The following is an 18,417-nucleotide window of genomic DNA, read 5'->3' as shown; positions in this document are numbered from 1 at the left end:
CCATGACTCACAATCAAAATACGTCAATTCATACAAATAGAAGAGGTGGACAAAAATATGGAAACTCCAGAAGGAATGAAGGCTTGAACATAAATTCAGATGCTAAGAAAGCCTGCACGTTGCATTGTTGTACTTGACCAAGAACAGCACCCGTGCAATACGTTGCAATACGTTCCAAATGTTAGTCGGTCAAAACAGTGTTCTGTTTAGTTGTAAGTGCATTATGTTGGAGCTCAGTGCATTGGAACGTGGTGATCGTATGGTGGGTGCTTCCGTAGCCAAAATGGCCGAAGTATCTGGTGTTTCAGGAGGCACTGTATCGGAAGATTTATACCGCATAGAGGAATAGAGGAAAAATAACATGCGCTAAGTCGCAACGTGGTCGAAAGGATGTGTTGAGTTGTTGCGACAGACGGTCGTTGCGACGAAAAATAAGACGACGACAGCTGTAAAAGTCGCTGCAGAAGTGAATGTCGCACTTTGCGATCGCTGTCAGCACCAAAACAACACAAAGGGAGATCCATAAGCGGGGAATTTCCGGGCGAGGTGGAATTCCAAAACCACACGTTACTGATACAAACGCCCGTAACCGGAAAACATTGTGCCAAAGCCATAAAAGCTGAACTATGGAGTCATGTAAGAAAGTCATTTGGTCGGATGACTTTTGTTTCACAGCGTCACCAACTTCTGGCCGAGTTTACGTTCGAAGAGCGAGGGATTCAATGATGATTTGGGTAGCAATATCGTGGTATTTCGTGGCTCCCATGACTACTCTGCAAGGTCGCAGTACTGGCAAAGACTACGCGACCATTTTGACTGTTCAGGTTCATCCCATGTGAAAATTTTATGCTGTGTTCCAAAAATAGAGGCCGATGATTACCAACTCGCGTCGTCCAGGACTTGTTTTGTGAGAACGAGGATAAATTTTCGCACCTAGTGTGGCTACCAATGTCACCGATCTCAGTATAATGGAGCCTTTGCGGTCTGTTTCGGCGAGTTCGGTGCGCTAACGCCAGCCGCCTCCAGCAACGTCACCTGACCTTGCCACTATTTGAAGGAAATGTTCTACATCCCGGAGGACCTCCTCACTACGGATCAATTGGAATCAAAGTAAATCTAATCTAATCTAATGGCACAAGATTTCCCTGAAAACATTCCCTACAAGACCAGCATTTATCCATTCCGAGACGAGTGGAAGCTGTTTTGAACGCCAGCTGATTTCTTACACTGCAATAGGCATGATAATGTATTATTTTTTTAGGGTTTCCATATTTTCGTCCAACCCCTATATCTTGCTGGAAGAACTTGTATGCCTGTAGGATGGAATGAATACATAGGCTCAATCACAGGAAAGTAGACTTTGGTTCAGAGCAAAGACAGTGGAAAATTCAGCCAGTCTACAAAGGATACTGCTTCCGAAACACTTCTGCATCCCATCTTAGAATATAGGTTAAATGTGTTGGACACTTACTTGACAGGAGTAACAGTGGCTACTGACGTACACATAGAAGGGCAGCATGAATGGTCTCAGGTTTGAGTCACGGGAGAGCGTTCCCGAAATGCTGAAAAACCTGAAGTGGCAGACGCTTCAAGAAAGACGTATATTATCACACGAAAGCCCACTTAGCAAGTTCAAGAACCGGTTTTAACAGGAATTTAGAAACACGCTACAGCCTCCTAACTTCCCCCTCTGCAAAGACCACGAAGACAAGATTAGACTAATTACAGCGCGCACAGAGGCGCTTAAGAGTCATTCTTTCCGCTCTCCATACTTGATTGGAGCGGGAAGAAATCCTGTCATAAACTAAGTAGGCCTACCCTCTTCCATGCGCTTCACATTGGTTGGCAGTGTATGGACGTAGATATTTCGGCGTAAATCAAACGGAAATGCAGTTAGATGCGACAGTAAGGTCCGTTCAGAGGAGAAATCGAACGATAAAAATGCAAGAAATGTACTCGCAATTGCGTTTACGATGGTACTCCAGCTGAACAATTTATCGGCGACCTACGAAAATTTGTGCCGGACTAGGACCCGTACCGGGATTTCCTGCTTTGCACTATCGATCGTGTTAATCACTTTTGACTTGTGTTCTCATTTTGTTCGTCATTGTTCATTCTACGTAGGTTGGAACTTAAATAGTGGCAACACTGCTGTGGAAACACTATGCAATGGAATCTACTATTGTGGCTGGAGCACAAGTTGTTGACATGCCTACCTTACCTCCGAGCAAATGGACTCACCCGTCCCTTGTCACCGGCGTGTGCACAATCGAGGGAAACACGGTCTCTTGTGAGCGAGCGGTCTAATGTAAGGGTGTCACTATGTTTTCGAAACAGCAACAACGGAGATGGATCAAGATTGAATGTGCCAGAGGTCCTACAGCACGACGGTGTCATCAAGGTCTTCAAGAGGCGTGCGGGGAATCGGCATTGCCGCACAGAACAGTGGCACGTTGGGTAAAAGCCTTCAACGAAGGTCGGCAAACTGGCAGACATGCATCGGGCAGGTCGTGCTAGCGTCTCTGAAGAAAAAGTTCATCCTGTTGCCGCGTTAGTGGACAATGATCGACACCATACGATTCGTGAGCTCGCCCACGAAATCGGATTAGCGCATACTACTGTGCTTCGCATCCTGAAGGAACGCCTGGGCATGTGAAAAATTGCATTGCGATGGGTTCCGCATGACTTGACGGAAATGCAGAAATGGATGCGTTACAACGCTGCTCAGACGCACTTGGAGCGCTATGAGCGATAAGGCTTTCTTACGCCGTATCGTAACACTCGATGAGACATGGGCCACATCGTACAGGCCTAAACTGAAACGCCAGTCCAACGAATGGCGTCCTTATGGGTCGCCGCGAAAGTCGAAAGTGCGTCAGAGCCCCACTATGGTGAAAGTTATGGTGATTCTCGTGTACGACTGTGATAGTGTTATCCCAACGCATTACGTTCCTCCACGGCAGACCGTCAGTAGACAGTATTACTGTTCGTTTTTAGAGCATCACCTGCGAAAGAAGCGGCGACACTTTCTGCGCAACCCATCCATCATTTTTCACGACAATGCGCGGGCGCATACAGCGCAAGCTGTGGGTGCTCCCTTCGGTCGATGGAACTGGGAAAAACTGTTTCATCAGAACCCTCCAATACTAAATTGGTGATCCCTTGATGCCTCAGAACATGTCCTACCAACCGATCCCTTCTTCTGGTCAAGTTGCGCCACAAACTTCTCTTCTCCCCAATCCTATTCAATACTTCCTCATTAGTTATGTGACACCATACTCCACGGACTTAAGTCCTTGTGACTTTGATTTGATTCTGAAGATGAAGGAACCACTTCGAGTCATTCGCTTCAGAACTGTTCCAGAGATTCGACAGGCAGTAGGCCGCTCCATTCGCACCATCAGCAGAACAGGCTCTGCTAAACGATATACTACTGCCTTCCACATCGCTGGCAGCGGGTTCTACACAACTCTGGTGACTACTTTGAAGGACAGTTACCACTGTAAACATGTAGCTCTTTCTATAGGTTGTGAATAAATAGTTGCCACTATTTAAGTTCCAACATTCGTATTTGTTCGGGGCGGACGTCCCATGACGCTTGTTCAAGTTCATCGTCGTTCCATTAACTCAGTTTTTTTATTTTTTATTTTATTTTATTTTATTTTTATTACAGAGGGCGGCTAACCCTCTGACCGGACACGCTGAGCTAACGTGCCGGCTTCACCTCAGCTTTCCGAGCACGCCTCCAGGACATACGAACCCACCGCTAGGTAAAGCGGGATATCCGGGTTCGAGAACCGGCCCGGCACAAATTTTCCTATGTAGCCAATAAACGGTATAGTTTATCACATATTCACAGTTGTGGATATAGAGGGTGTTGCAAAAGGGTACGGCCAAACTTTCAGGAAACATTCCTCACACACAAAGAAAGAAAACATGTTATGTGGACATGTGTCCGTAAACGCTTACTTTCCATGTTAGAGCTCATTTTATTAATTCTCTTCAAATCACATTAATCATGGAATGGAAACACACAGCAACAGAACGTACCAGCGTGACTTCAAACATTTTGTTACAGGAAATGTTCAAAATGTCCTCCTTTAGCGAGGATACATGCATTCACCCGCCGTCGTATGGAATCCCTGATGTGCTGATGCAGCCCTGGAGAATGGCGTATTGTGTCACAGCCGTCCACAATACGAGCATGAAGGGTCTCTACATTTGGTACTGGGGTTGCGTAGACAAGAGCTTTCAAATGCCCCCATAAATGAAATTCAAGAGGGTTGAGGTCAGGAGAGCGTGGAGGTCATGGAATTGGTCCGCCTCTACCAATCCATCGGTCACCGAATCTGTTGTTGAGAAGCGTACTACATTTGGTACTGGGGTTGCGTAGACAAGAGCTTTCAAATGCCCCCATAAATGAAATTCAAGAGGGTTGCGGTCAGGAGAGCGTGGAGGTCATGGAATTGGTCCGCCTCTACCAATCCATCGGTCACCGAATCTGTTGTTGAGAAGCGTACGAACACTTCGACTGAAATGCGCAGGAGCTCCATCGTGCATGAACCACATGTTGTGTCGTACTTGTAAAGGCACATGTTCTAGCAGCACAGGTAGAGTATCCCGTATGAAATCATGATAACGTGCTCAATTGAGCGTAGGTGGAAGTACATGGGGCCCAATCAAGACATCACCAACAATGCCTGCCCAAAAGTTCACAGAAAATCTGTGTTGATGACGTGATTGCACAATTGCGTGCGGATTCTCGTTAGCCCACACATGCTGATTGTGAAAATTTACAATTTGATCACGTTGGAATGAAGCCTCATCCGTAAAGAGAACATCTGCACTGAAATGAGGATTGACACATTGTTGGATGAACTATTCGCAGAAGTGTACCCGTGGAGGCCAATCAGCTGCTGATAGTACCTGCACACGATGTATGTGGTACGGAAACAAGTGGTTCTCCCGTAGCACTCTCCATACAGTGACGTGGTCAACGTTACCTTGTACAGCAGCAACTTCTCTGACGCTGACATTAGGGTTGTCGTCAACTGCACGAAGAATTGCCTCGTCCATTGCAGGTGTCCTCGTCGTTCTAGGTCTTCCCCAGTCGCGAGTCATGGGCTGGAATGTTCCGTGCTGGCTGGCTGGGAGCGCTATGGGACTTAATATCTTAGGTCATCAGTCCCCTAGAACTTAGAACTACTTAAACCTAACTAACCTAAGGACACCACACACATCCATGCCCGAGGCAGGATTCGAACCTGCGACCGTAGCAGCCCCGCGGTTCCGGACTGCAGCGCCTAGAACCGCTCGGCTACCAAGGTCGGCTGTCCCGTGCTCCCTAAGACGCCGATCAATTGCTTCGAACCTCTTCCTGTCGGGAAACCTTCGTTCTGGAAATCTGTCTCGGTACAAACGTACCGCGCCACGGCTACTGCCCCGTGCTAATCCATCATCAAATGGGCATCTGCCAACTCCGCATTTGTAAACATTGCACTGACTGCAAAACCACGTTCGTGATGAACACTAACCTGTTGATGCTACGTACTGATGTGCTTGATGCTAGTACTGTAGAGCAATGAGTCGCATGTCAGCACAAGCCCTGAAGTCAACATTACCTTCAATTGGGCCAACTAGCGGTGAATTGAGGAAGTACAGTACACACTGACGAAACTAAAATGAGCTCTAACATGGAAATTAAGCGTTTCCGGATACATGTCCACATAACATCTTTTCTTTATTTGTGTTTGAGGAATGTTTCCTGAAAGTTTGGCCGTACCTTTTTGTAACACCCTGTATTTCTTGTGTGTCATTCTGCACTAGTTCGCAGCAGTGTCTGTTCTCTCAGACATTCATGCATTTCTGGAGGACACTGCATAATAGACCGCTAAACACAGACACTGCAAATAGGATAAAAATGCACTCTCGTTTCAGAGGTGTTTGTGGTACAGCGACACTATTTGATACAAACTGTTTGCGTAATGATGATTCTTGCATAGAGAGCGCTTCGGCGCTTTATATGAATGTGTTTGTGTTACGAGTATCCATGTTGGGTCAGTATGATACGAACAGTAAGATACAAATAAGGCGCAGAACATTCTCGAAGTAACTGAATGGATCCCATCGAGTCATTACGTAGTTTGTACACAAATTATTAGTTCACTCATACTACACATGAACAGGGCTTCTATCTGTACTGCCGTGTGCAGCCCTTTGAAGAACCAATTGTATGCCTCTGTAATAGATTTGGCGGTTGCAGTTTACTGCCTCAATGTGAACCATTTGATATAACTAACAGATGATAAATATAGCGACAGAAAATTTACGATGTGAGTAATGAAAGACCTTACTACATGACAAACTGCTGATGAATCTATAAACACAGATTCATGTAATTGTGTTACAACGTGACTAGATGATGGTTATATTTTAAGTAATGGTACGTTTACAAGGACTATGACATTTAATTATTGAACGACGTGTTTCATTTATGTGAAGAAAACCTGTTATTGTTTTCAGCATTATACCACTTATCTACATACATGAATGTATGATTATATTTATAGTATTTTCTGTATACCTAATATTTTATATTACTGACGTTATAACAATACTCACTTTGGATATTTATGCTTTGTGTGTCATTCATGGATCTAGTCATTGTATATATGTTGGCTGCCCTGACGCCGGCTACGGGTGCTTTTCGCTTGTGTTACGAGATAAGTAATTTAGCTAGTAATTTAATTGTTTTTGCTGTATATTCTATAGTATTTACGAGTATTAGTGTCAGATAGACGTGTTAAACTGAAGGTTTCAGTTTCTATTTGCGTCTGAATAGGAAAAGCGATGTTTCTGTTTACGACAGTTTCGCGTGTACGCAAACGTTTGTTTACATTTTTAACTGACGTTAAATACGCGGGATCATCAATTAAGTCAGTATACAATACACAGTATTTGCGTTTGTTAGTGTCATTTAGACTCGACACATGGAAGGTAGCAGTTTTTATACGTTTTATTACGTCATTTTTCTCCTGTAAGTAAACGTTTGTTTACATTATAAATGTAAGGATGAATCAATTTAAGTTAGTGTACAATAATCAGTATTCACGTTTATTAGTGTCATTCAGACTCGATAAATTGAAGGCTGTAGTTTTTATACGTTTTATTAGGAAAAGTGATACTGACAGTAAATTCTAACCTCACTTGTATACGTTTGACTAGCGCAACCTGCGAGCGTTCAGAGTTAAGCAAACGTAAAATACGTGGTAAATTAGTGGTACACTACAATATCTGAGTAAATCAGTGTTATAATACAACTTTTCAGCCCTTCTTAAATACGGTTTAGTTAGCAGAAATCTAAAACTCACCTCGCCGTATGCTTAAACTCCTTAGCTTGTAGTGGGCCTTAGTGATTGTGTACTGTAAGCCCATCGGTACCTATAAAGTAGAGTTCGTATTTTTGCTTTACATTCTGATCTCTTACTGTTAGCTAAAGGTTTTGTTTTGTACCTGCATCTGTCAGTGTACAATACTCAGTATTTATGTTTATTAGTGTCATTTAGACTCGACACATTGAAGGTAGCAGTTTTTATAGTTTTATAAGGTCATTTTCGCGTGTACATAAACGTTTGTTTACATTTTGAATACGAGGGATAAACAGTAGGTGTAGTTTACCGTAGGTTACTATTTAGTTCTTTAATAATATTCACTAGATAGCCTCTAGCAGGAAAATAAGCACCAGATCTAGCTTCTACCATACATTTTTATTGTTTTTCATTGCTGAGTGTCCTTTCTGCCAACTAGGGAGTGTAACTATTAACCTTGTGTGGCAGTATGTTTCCTCAAGTTTCTTATAGTAAACTACATATTAGCTAGGTGGATAGGGACTGTGTCTGTTGTGTGCGGATTCAGGAGGAGTTGGCCACATTTCAAACGCAGCTGGAAGCTTCGTTGGCCACAGTCAACAGGCTCCTGAGTGCCACCTTGAGGTGCGGTGGGGATGGGGTGTCTGGGGCAGCCTCTACTGTACTAGATGTGCAGGGGGGGATGTCACAGCTCTCTGTCACTGAGCCGACCTCAGGTGCGACTTAGCCGGGCGGCCCACTCTCACCTCAGTGTGGGTAGTAGACTATGTCGAGGTCTCGAGCCTAATGGTGAAGACTGCGTGGGGGACGCAGTCTCCTGCCAAATCCCATGCACTTTGCTAATATATTCAGTGTTCTATCTGATGCTGGGAGGGAGGGGGGGCGGGGGGAGGAGGCTGAGCCTGATCAGAATGCACCTTCTGCCAGGATAGTGGCCGCTCCTTCAGCAAGGTCCGGACAGGCACGTGGGGATAGGGGTTTGTTAGTTATTGGGAGCTCCAATGTTAGGCTGGTCATTGAGGCCCTCAGGAACATAGCGGCTAGGGCGGGGAAGAAGTCCAACGTTCATTCGGTGTGCTAGCTGGGGGGCTTGTCCGGGATGTGGAAGAGGCTCTTCCGGCGGCTATCGAGCGTGTGGGGTGCAGCCATCTGCAGATTGTTGAACATGTCGGCACCAACGATGCCAGTCGTCGGAGTTCCGAGGAAATCATTGGGTCCGTTCAACAGGTGGCTAAATTGGCGAAGGCAGCCTCCATCTCTCGAGGAGTCGAAGACAAGCTGACGATTTGCAGCATCGTGCCCAGGGTGGATTGGGCTCCTATGGTTTGGAGTCGAGTGGAGAATCTAAACCAGAGGCTGCGTCGACTCTGTGACGAAAATGGTTGTAGATTCCTTTACCTACGCTATGGGGTGGAACGTTGTAGGACGCCCCTCGATAGATCAGGGGTGCAATACACACAGGAAGCAGCTACATGGGTAGCGTGCACATATTTTTCTTCTTCTTTTTTTTTTTTTTAGATTAGGTTCCTCCCCACGGGAAACAAACCGTTGGCCTGAAAAATTGCCAGTTCATGACACTGATGTGTGTGTGCCAACTGTAAAAATTGTTAGTTCACTTAAACAGGTCATTCAAAAGGATTTAAATATGCTAAATCTCCTGTTAGTAAATTGTCGAAGTGTCTGTAGCAAGATCCTCGAATTACTCTCCGAAATAAACAGTAGTAAGCCAATATTGTATTAGGCCCTAGGTACCGAAAGCTGGTTGAAATCAAACATAAATAGCAGTGAAATTTTTATCTCGGATGGACAATGTTTAGGAAGGATAGGACTGATGCTATGGGAGGTGGTGTGTTCATTGCAGTTAAAAGCTGTTTAAACGCAGTTGAGATTGATACTGGGACGGACTGTGAAATAGTCTGGATAAAGCTGTCAATCAGACAAGGAGTGACAATTATATTAGGATGTTTTTACAGACCAGCAGCATCCGCAACTAACGTCACAGAACGTTTCAGGGAAAGTCCTGAGTACATAGGAAATAAATATCCAAATTATCCTTTAGCTATAGGCGGAGACTTTAATCTGGCGTCCATTCACTGGGAAAATTACACTTTTATCACAGGGGGCAGACACAAAGACTAGTGTGAATTTATTCTAGGAGCGCTCTCAACATGCAACCTTGACCAATTGGTTAGAAAACCAACTCGAGATGGGAACATATTAGATATCTTGGCGACAAACAGACCTGATCTTTTTGAGAAAGCTAATCTAGAAGAGGGTTTTAGCGACCATAATGTCGTTATTGCTTCTATGTCAGTGGAAACTGCAAAAAAAAAAGTTTGAGTTTTCTTGTTTGGGAAAGCAAATAAATGTGTCATTAATGAATATCTTCGTAGTCAGCTCCAAGCATTCACCGCGGGACACAAAGAGACTGAAGCATTTTTATCGATTTGTCGGCTTTCCTTTGTCTTCTAGTAATTCGCAATATGCATCTCTTCATTGCTCGCATTACAACCCGCAGCTTTGCACGTTTTCACATTGTTGTAAGTCCATACCTCAGTGACACAGACAATAAATAAATAAATAAACTACAGCTCGAACAGGCCGTGAAGGCTCAACTGTACCGACCGGCCGCTGTGTCATCTTCAGCCCTTAGGCGTCACCGGATGGGAATACGTAGGGGCATGTGGTCAGCACACCGCTCTCCCGGCCGTTGTCAGTTTTCGCGACCGGTGCCGCTACTTTTCAGTCAAGTAGTTCCTCAATTGGCTTCACAAGGGCTGAGTGCATCCCGCTTCCCAACAGCAGTCGGCAGACCCAGACGGTGACCCATCCAACTACTGGCAAGCCCGACAGCGCTTAACTTCGATGATCTGACAGGAATCAGTGTTACCACTGCAGAAGGCCGTTGACACTTGGTAATAATACATATATGTCGTAAATTTCCTGTTTCAGACGCAAGAGAAGCTAAGTTTTGAAAATCCTATTTAGCTTACCTAAAGTACCGCAGTCCATTTTTTCCTCCTGTTTACTCCAGTTTCTGTGGTCATTTTATTCGCCTCTCCTAAATATGGAACCCTTTCACCTGGTTCTGTGTCTTCACTGTTCATATGCACTGTTCACTTTTCGATGTTTTGATTAAACTGTAAGTAGGCTGTTTAGGTTTTTATGTTGGTAACGCCACGTAGCGCTCTGCATGAATATGTAAGTAGGCTGTTTAGGTTTTTATGTTGGTAACGCCACGTAGCGCTCTGTATGAAAATCAGTGACTGTGTTGTGTGCAATCTGTGGGTGGTTTGCATTTTTGGAATATTTGCTATTGTAGTGTTGGGCAGTAGGATATGACATCGCGTAGCGTTGCGCAGTAGAGTTGGGCGACACGATTCTTTTTCCCGATTCGATTCCTACGATTCAGTCTCACATTGCGAATCGATTCCTACGATTCGTTCACGATTCTTTCACGTTTCATTCTTGTCTGCGATGGCACGATTCTTACGGGATGCAAAAAGTTCTAGACCGTACTCACAAATGGCAGGGCATGTCTGAAATTGTCAATGGGTTAGAATCGAAATGTATCATGATAAGATATGCCAGATATAGTTTATTTATGAGTAAATATGCATATGACGTTGTAAGTGTGATTCTCGATTTATGCGTGTAATGCCTTAATTGTTGAAAGGTCACGTTTGATTTGATTGCATTTATTGTTTTATTTCAGTATGCCAGAAAAGAGGAGTCGATTTGTGCGAAAGGTGGTGCAAAATTACGTGGTATACCAGTTTGGTCTGGCCTCTCAACAGATACCTCTCCGTTGTGGTTGCACCTACGGTACCGATATCTGTATCGTTGAGGCACGCAAGCCTCCCCACCAACGGCCAGGTCCATGGTTCATGGGGGGGGGGGGGGGGGCAGCAGCCTTTTCAGTAGTTGCAGGGGCAACACTCTGGATGATTGACTGATCTGGCCTTGTAACATTAACCGAAACGGCCTTGCTGTTGTGCTACTGCGAACGGCTGAAAGCAAGGGGAAACTACAGCCGTAATTTTTCCCGAGGGCATGCGGCTTTACTGTATGATTATATTGAATTTAAGTGATGAAAGGAGAAAATATAAAAATGCAGTAAATGAAGCAGGCAAAAAGGAATACAAACGTCTCAAAAATGAGATCGACAGGAAGTGCAAAATGGCTAAGCAGGCATGGCTAGAGGACAAATGTAAGGACGTAGAGGCCTATCTCACTAGGAAAATTAAAGAGACCTTTGGAGAAAAGAGAGCCACTTGTATGAATATCAAGAGCTCAGATGGAAACCCAGTTCTAAGCAAAGAGGGGAAAGCAGAAAGTTGGAAGGCGTATATAGAGGGTCTATACAAGGGCGATGTACTTGAGGACAATATTATGGAAATGGAAGAGGATGTAGATGAAGATGAAATGGGAGATACGATACTGCGTGAAGAGTTTGACAGAGCACTGAAAGACCTGAGTCGAAACAAGGCCCCGGGAGTAGACAACATTCCATTAGAACTACTGTCGGCCTTGGGAGAGCCAGTCCTGACAAAACTCTACCATCTGGTGAGCAAGATGTACGAGACAGGCGAAATACCCTCAGACTTCAAGAAGAATATAATAATTCCAATTCCAAAGAAAGCAGGTGTTGACAGATGTGAAAATTACCGAACTATCAGTCTAATAAGTCACAGCTGCAAAATACTAACACGAATTATTTACAGACGAATGGAAAAGCTGGTAGAAGCCAACCTCGGGGAAGATCAGTTTGGATTCCGTAGAAATGTTGGAACACGTGAGGCAATACTGAACTAACGGCTTGTCTTAGAAGAAAGATTAAGGAAAGGCAAACCTACGTTTCTAGCATTTGTAGACTTAGAGAAAGCACTTGACAATGTTGACTGGAATACTCTCTCTCAAATTTTAAAGGTGGCAGGGGTCAAATACAGGGAGCGAAAGGCTATTTACAATTTGTACAGAATCCAGATGGCAGTTATAAGAGTCGAAGGACATGAAAGGGAAGCAGTGGTTGGAAAGGGAGTGAGACAGGGTTGTAGCCCCTCCCAGATGTTATTCAATCTATATATTGAGCAAGCAGTAAAGGAAACAAAAGAAAAATGTGGAGTAGGTATTAAAATCCATGGAGAAGAAATAAAAACTTTGAGGTTCGCCGATGACATTGTAATTCTGTCAGAGACAGCAAAGGACTTGGAAGAGCAGTTGAATGGAATGGACAGTGTCTTGAAAGGAGGATATAAGATGAACATCAAAAAACGCAAAACAAGGATAATGGAATGTAGTCGAATTAAGTCGGGTGATGCTGAGGGTGTTAGATTAGGAAATGAGACACTTAAAGTAGTAAATGAGTTTTGCTATTTGGGGAGCAAAATAACTGATGATGGTCGAAGTTGAGAGGATATAAAACGTAGACTGGCAATGGCAAGGAAAGCGTTTCTGAAGAAGAAAAATTTGCTAACATTGAGTATAGATTTAAATGTCACGAAGTCGTTTCTGAAAGTATTTGTATGGAGTGTAGCCATGCATGGAAGTGAAACATGGACAGTAAGCGGTTAGGACAAGAAGAGAATAGAAGCTTTCGAGATGTGGTGCTACAGAAGAATGTTGAAGATTAGGTGGGTAGATCACGTAACTAATGGGGAGGTATTGAATAGGATTGGGGAGAAGAGAAGTTTGTGGCACAACTTGACTAGAAGAAGGGATCGGTTGGTAGGACATGCCCTGAGGCATCAAGGGATCACTAATTTAGCATTGGAGGGCAGCGTGGAGGGTAAAAATCGTAGAGGGAGACCAAGAGATGAATACACTAAGCAGATTCAGAAGGATGTAGGTTGCAGTAGGTACTGGGAGATGAAGGAGCTTGCACAGGATAGGTTTGCATGGAGAGCTGCATCAAACCAGTCTCAGGACTGAAGACCACAACAACAACAACACCAGTTTGGTTGTGTGGTTTGAACGTATCTAACTACAGATGTCTGTTTGATAGTAAAAAAATCTAGCAGTGATGCAGAGGTGGTTTGGCTCATATCCTATGTTTTTCTGTGCTGTCTTTCGAAGTCCACATCACCCCTGTAATTCATAACGCAGCTCACAGCCCTCCCACACAGCAAATTTAGCTTACCTTTCATTTCTTTTAAATACAAAGCATAGGTATTTTGCTTTTAATTTGTCAGAGAACTTGCCGCTGTCACTACTATGTACGTGAGAAGACGACATACTTCTAAACAGTATGATTCAATCGTATACAGCGACATTACTTCACTAAAATTTAATATGAATCTGAACACGATAACATTGGAAAACTCGAACTTGAAATTATTAATTTTGTTTAAAGACGGTATTACATGGATATCCGGCAAGAACGGTATTGGTTAGAGAGACTATATTCTCTCTATATAGGCTCTGTAATATTGGTCTAGTGCTACAGCCATTTAGTGGCAGCGCTAGTGGAAGTAACAGAATTAGCAGTGAAGTAATGTCGCTTTACGCTCGTTCCCGTATTACAGTAATTTTCGTTCTATTTTTTGGAAGGTCAACAAAGCACATAAGTGTAATTTATATCAGTTGTCAGGCACCGCCAAGTGTCAGCTTGGTTTTCACGAGTAATATTACGGCCCCCGAACTTCGTTTCTTCGTTCCGAGCTTCCTTTGTTCACGCACATCCTTCACTTGACTGCCATCTTGCGGTCTTAATCATTCGGCACGACTCGGAATGATTCGGAAGTTGCCTTCGAAGCGTACTATTACCAAAATTGATGAATCGTTGAAACTTGGAATCGTCACTACTCGGAAACACGCAATCGTTCTAACGATTCTTTTGAACGACGAATCGTCCGTATCACGGTTCGATTCTTACGATTCTTTATTTAGAGTCGTTCAAATGAACGACTCATTCACGAATCGCCACAACTCTATTGCGCAGTTGGAGGTGAGCCGCCAGCAGTGGTGGATGCGGGGAGAGAGATGGCAGAGTTTTGAGGGTTCCAGTTTTTAGTGGATCTCAGAGGCAAATACGAGGACCAGACAGACAGGTTTGTTGCAGGCTCGCAAAGTTCTGGTACAGGGGCTGTTATAAGCCTACCATCATTAAAGGTAATTATATTAAATTCTTCGAGTGTGTGCAGCACTGCCTCGCCACAGGAGTAGTTGCTTTAGCATCTCCTTGACTAACTGTGGGCATTAAAGTCGGCTGTAATAGGACAGCCATCCTAAACCGTCCATTAAAGCATGCCAGAGTAAATGGAGACGTTGGTGACGTCACGTGTACTCAGATGGGTCCATTAACAACAGACTGAAATATTAGAAGGTTAATGTGATTAATCTGTTATTCTATCTTTTCTATCCTTATTGTGTGTGGGGGTTTCCTCTACATGGTGTCGCCACATGTGGTTTAAACTGTATTTCGCATATGGTTGCTATACAGTGCCCGCCTATGACAGGATGGAAGCTGTAAAGACTCTTTATTTGCTGTTGTGGACTGTACATTTCATTGCACAATGTTTAATGGCACAAACAGCTATAAACGCAATTGAATGTCACTTTATACTTTGCATTCCTGTTATGCCGATTGACAAGCTGATCTAGTGTAGGTTTAATGTTCATGATGTTACAGTTGCGGTTGCTCATTATTTGTTGCATAACAGATCTGATTAAATTCAATACCTCCACAGATCGTTAGCAGCCTTGTTAGTGCCCAGTGTTATTTGTGGGGAACAGGACGGTGAGTACGGTGGTTCAGCGTTAATTATCACGCTTGTACTCTGTCTAGAATCACATTTCAAGAGTCGTATATCAACACTGTTCACATCTGATCCATTTGCCACTGCTGTGACAATGTACCCTGGCCTCAGTGACACATCGGCACAAGGTATGTGACTGAATATAGCGCCACGTTTGTTGGTAGTTACAGGGTTACAACTTTGTTGGAGGTGTGAGCCGGGCTACATGCTGAAGATATGAAATCTTTCTATCCTGTACTTCCGCAAGATAAACATTTCGAATCGTCAGAGTGGTTCAACTGTTATGCAGAACCTAATTCCTTTCTGTACTAATGTTAACCCCGTGGTTCTCGTATTACAGTCATTTTTCGTTCTATTTTTGGAAGGTCAACAAAGCACATAAGTGTACTTTATATCAGTTGTCAAAATAGGGTATCTAAAGAGGTCTTTGCATATGTTTCTTTTTAATGACGAACGATAATATATGAGACGCTTCTGTATTCTGAAGATGTTATCACTACAAGTGGAATTTCCCTCAAACATGGTTCAGTAACTAATTAGTGAATGGAAATATACAGAACACTGTAACATCTTTATTTTCAAATCACCTGTAGGCAGGAAACTTTGTGTTCTGAAAATGCAGAGAAACTAAGACGCCATATTGTGTCGAATATACGAGTTTTTCATTTAACGCTGAGATCTACTTGTGGACTCAATGTTTTCAAATATTTAACCAGCTACCTTTTCATAAAGAAATCTGTTTACTTTTATCGTCTACAAAGATGTCAAAATTTGCATCCATTGGCATTGAAAGTGGGAGATCAATAACTTACATGCGTATTGGACTGTATATAGTTACATACTGCACTGAAAGAAAGTGTATTTAGAAAATATGTTCTTGGTTTACATACTACATATAAGTCTTACCTGTCTTTCAACTTTAACGACTCTCGACGCTAGACTGATTTTTGATGCATATACATCTTTCGCCTTTGAACCTTGCTTCCCGAGAATTTGGTCCAACCTGCAAGATCGAGACAAAATTGTCGTTATTGAATTTGAGGAAACACTTCAGTAAACTGTCATAAATTGAAATTAATTCGATACTAATAAATTATGTATGTACACGAGTGAGTGGAAAGAGTTTGGTAAACAGGCACCCATATTTACAGTAAGGCTAATGCTACAGATTAAATTACTCGTGATCTTCTGAATGCTTGTGGTTTTGTTACTCCTTTTTATGTCTGATAAGGGGAATGTATAATTCTTGACCAGTATTGAAATATCCTTTGGATAGACGGTTTCTGTGTTGTATTTCGGCGAAATGAAACGATAAAGTGAAAATACATGCTGAAGATAGTCTTGATGCAATTATTGATGCAATCATCCACACTTGTGCGGCTCCATTATTCGTTGCCCTAACTTCGTAGGGTACCTCCAGTCATGAGGCTAACAATAAAATAGATGAGAAGTGCAGTTATAAAATCCGAAATCTGTGATAAGGAACCAACAGTGCAGTAAAAACTAATTAAAACAAACATGCATTCAATGGTGTGTATACGTGTCTATTTTAGACATGATCACTGTGCAAAAAAAAAAAAAAAAAAAAAAAGCAGGCTATCACTTTTTCGAAACCCCGTAACTGTCTTCCGATTGCGACGCAGGAGTTCAAAATTTAGATCACAAGTGCCGTCAACCTTCCTCTGTATTGTAAAAGTGTGGGGCCCTGTGACGTCACCATGAGACTGGACGACGCTCAGGCAGCAAGGTATCGACACGTAAGGAAAAAAAAAAAGGCCACAGCTCGGAACTTCATGTGAGGTCTAAGGTGGATTAATGATGTCAAATTGGCAACAAACTTCACCATAATACCGCCTAACCCGATCATGGACATGTCATACGATGGGAAGGTCGTCAAAACCGCTTACCTACATTTCATCTCTTGTTTTGACATCTCTGCGATGGAGGTCACAAGCCGGCCGCAGTAGCTGAGCGGTTCTAGGCGCTTCAGTCTGGAACCACGCGACCGCTACGGTCGCAGGTTCGAATCCTGCCTCGGGCATGGATGTGTGTGATGTTCTTAGGTTAGTTAGGTTTAAGTAGTTCTAAGTTCTAGGGGACTGATGACCTCAGATGTTAATTCCCATAGTGCTCAGAGCCATTTGAACCATTTGATGGAGTTCAAAACCTCGACATCCAGCATTGAAATCACGCCATTTTCTTATGAGTGTCCGAAGAAAAGTATTGCGGACACATCGCCATTCAGAATCGACGCGAAGAGCCCTCACGTTGGGGCATAAAGGGCGTCAATAAAAATCATACCTTCTATTGTGGCGTTGATTCCCAAATAGTCGCGGTCGAAAACGACAGTTTACAGGAACACGTTCTTGTCAATGTTCAGTACTGCTGACCCTCCCCCCCCCCCCCCCCCCCCCCTTCCGAACGTTTCAACCTTACCCTAGGGTCATCGTGGGGCTGCAACCGTGCTGAAACTGAACGTGAACTGGCATCTTTGGAGTGTAGTGCGACCGTAATTTTTGCGACCCCACCTAAACCGCTACAGCAGCCGTAATGCTCCATTCTCTTAAAGCCTTTCGAAGTCCCTGACAGGTTCATAGTCGTATTTAACGTGCTCAACAAAGCTGCGTGGGTGTCACCGAAGGTGTTGCAGAAATGGGGGGGGGGGGGGCCCTTATACGGACCCTTTGCCTCTTTATTCGTGCACATGTCACTGTTGTGCCCCCTCCACGATCGCGCCACAGGAGGGCACGATCTGGAGGACTGAAGAAGCATTGCTGCTGCGGATCACGTTCAGATTTTGTCGAATGGTTTTGAGCGGTCCCTTGTGGTTACACCCTGTATACCAGACCAAACATTGATGGCGCACTACGCTCCAAGTCGATCACATCACTTTCACTGGAGTTGCAGTCCCACGATGTCGTTAGAGAGGGATGAATCGCTCTGGGGGGCGTCAGCAATGTTATATGTTGCCAACAACGTCGTCCTTTTGGTTATTGCACTGCGAACTGTCGTTTTCGATCGCGAAATCTGTGGGAATTGACGCCCCAGGAGAAGGGATGGTTTTGTTGACGGCCTTTATGCCGTCCTCTGAGGGCTTTTCTTATCGATTCTGAGCACCGGTGTATCTGGAATGTTTTCGTCGGCCACCATAAGAAAACCACGTGACTTCAATGCAGGGCGTCGCGGTTGTGACCCCCTTGGCAGAGGCATCAAAATGGGTGAAATGTGGGTAAGAAGGATATGACGACTTTTCCATCGTGTGACACGTTCACTAAGGTGTTGGGCAGAATTGT

At 43.8% G+C, this 18,417-nt stretch overlaps 1 protein-coding gene across 1 annotated transcript in view; it reads right to left on the bottom strand.

Moving 5' to 3' along the window:
• The window catches only part of LOC126473146 (potassium voltage-gated channel subfamily KQT member 1-like), a 1,059,334-nt gene that overhangs the window by 151,570 nt on the left and 889,347 nt on the right, over window positions 1-18,417 (bottom strand). The window contains exon 12 of the mRNA XM_050100004.1: window positions 16,031-16,127. Coding sequence (XP_049955961.1) covers window positions 16,031-16,127 — 97 coding nt within the window. The remainder of the gene's footprint in view (window positions 1-16,030; window positions 16,128-18,417) is intronic.

This window comes from Schistocerca serialis, chromosome 4 (genome assembly GCF_023864345.2).
Source record: "Schistocerca serialis cubense isolate TAMUIC-IGC-003099 chromosome 4, iqSchSeri2.2, whole genome shotgun sequence".
In the NCBI taxonomy this organism is placed as follows: domain Eukaryota; kingdom Metazoa; phylum Arthropoda; class Insecta; order Orthoptera; family Acrididae; genus Schistocerca; species Schistocerca serialis.
The sequence above is the reverse complement of the archived record's forward strand: the minus strand, read 5'-3'. Positions and strand labels throughout refer to the sequence as shown.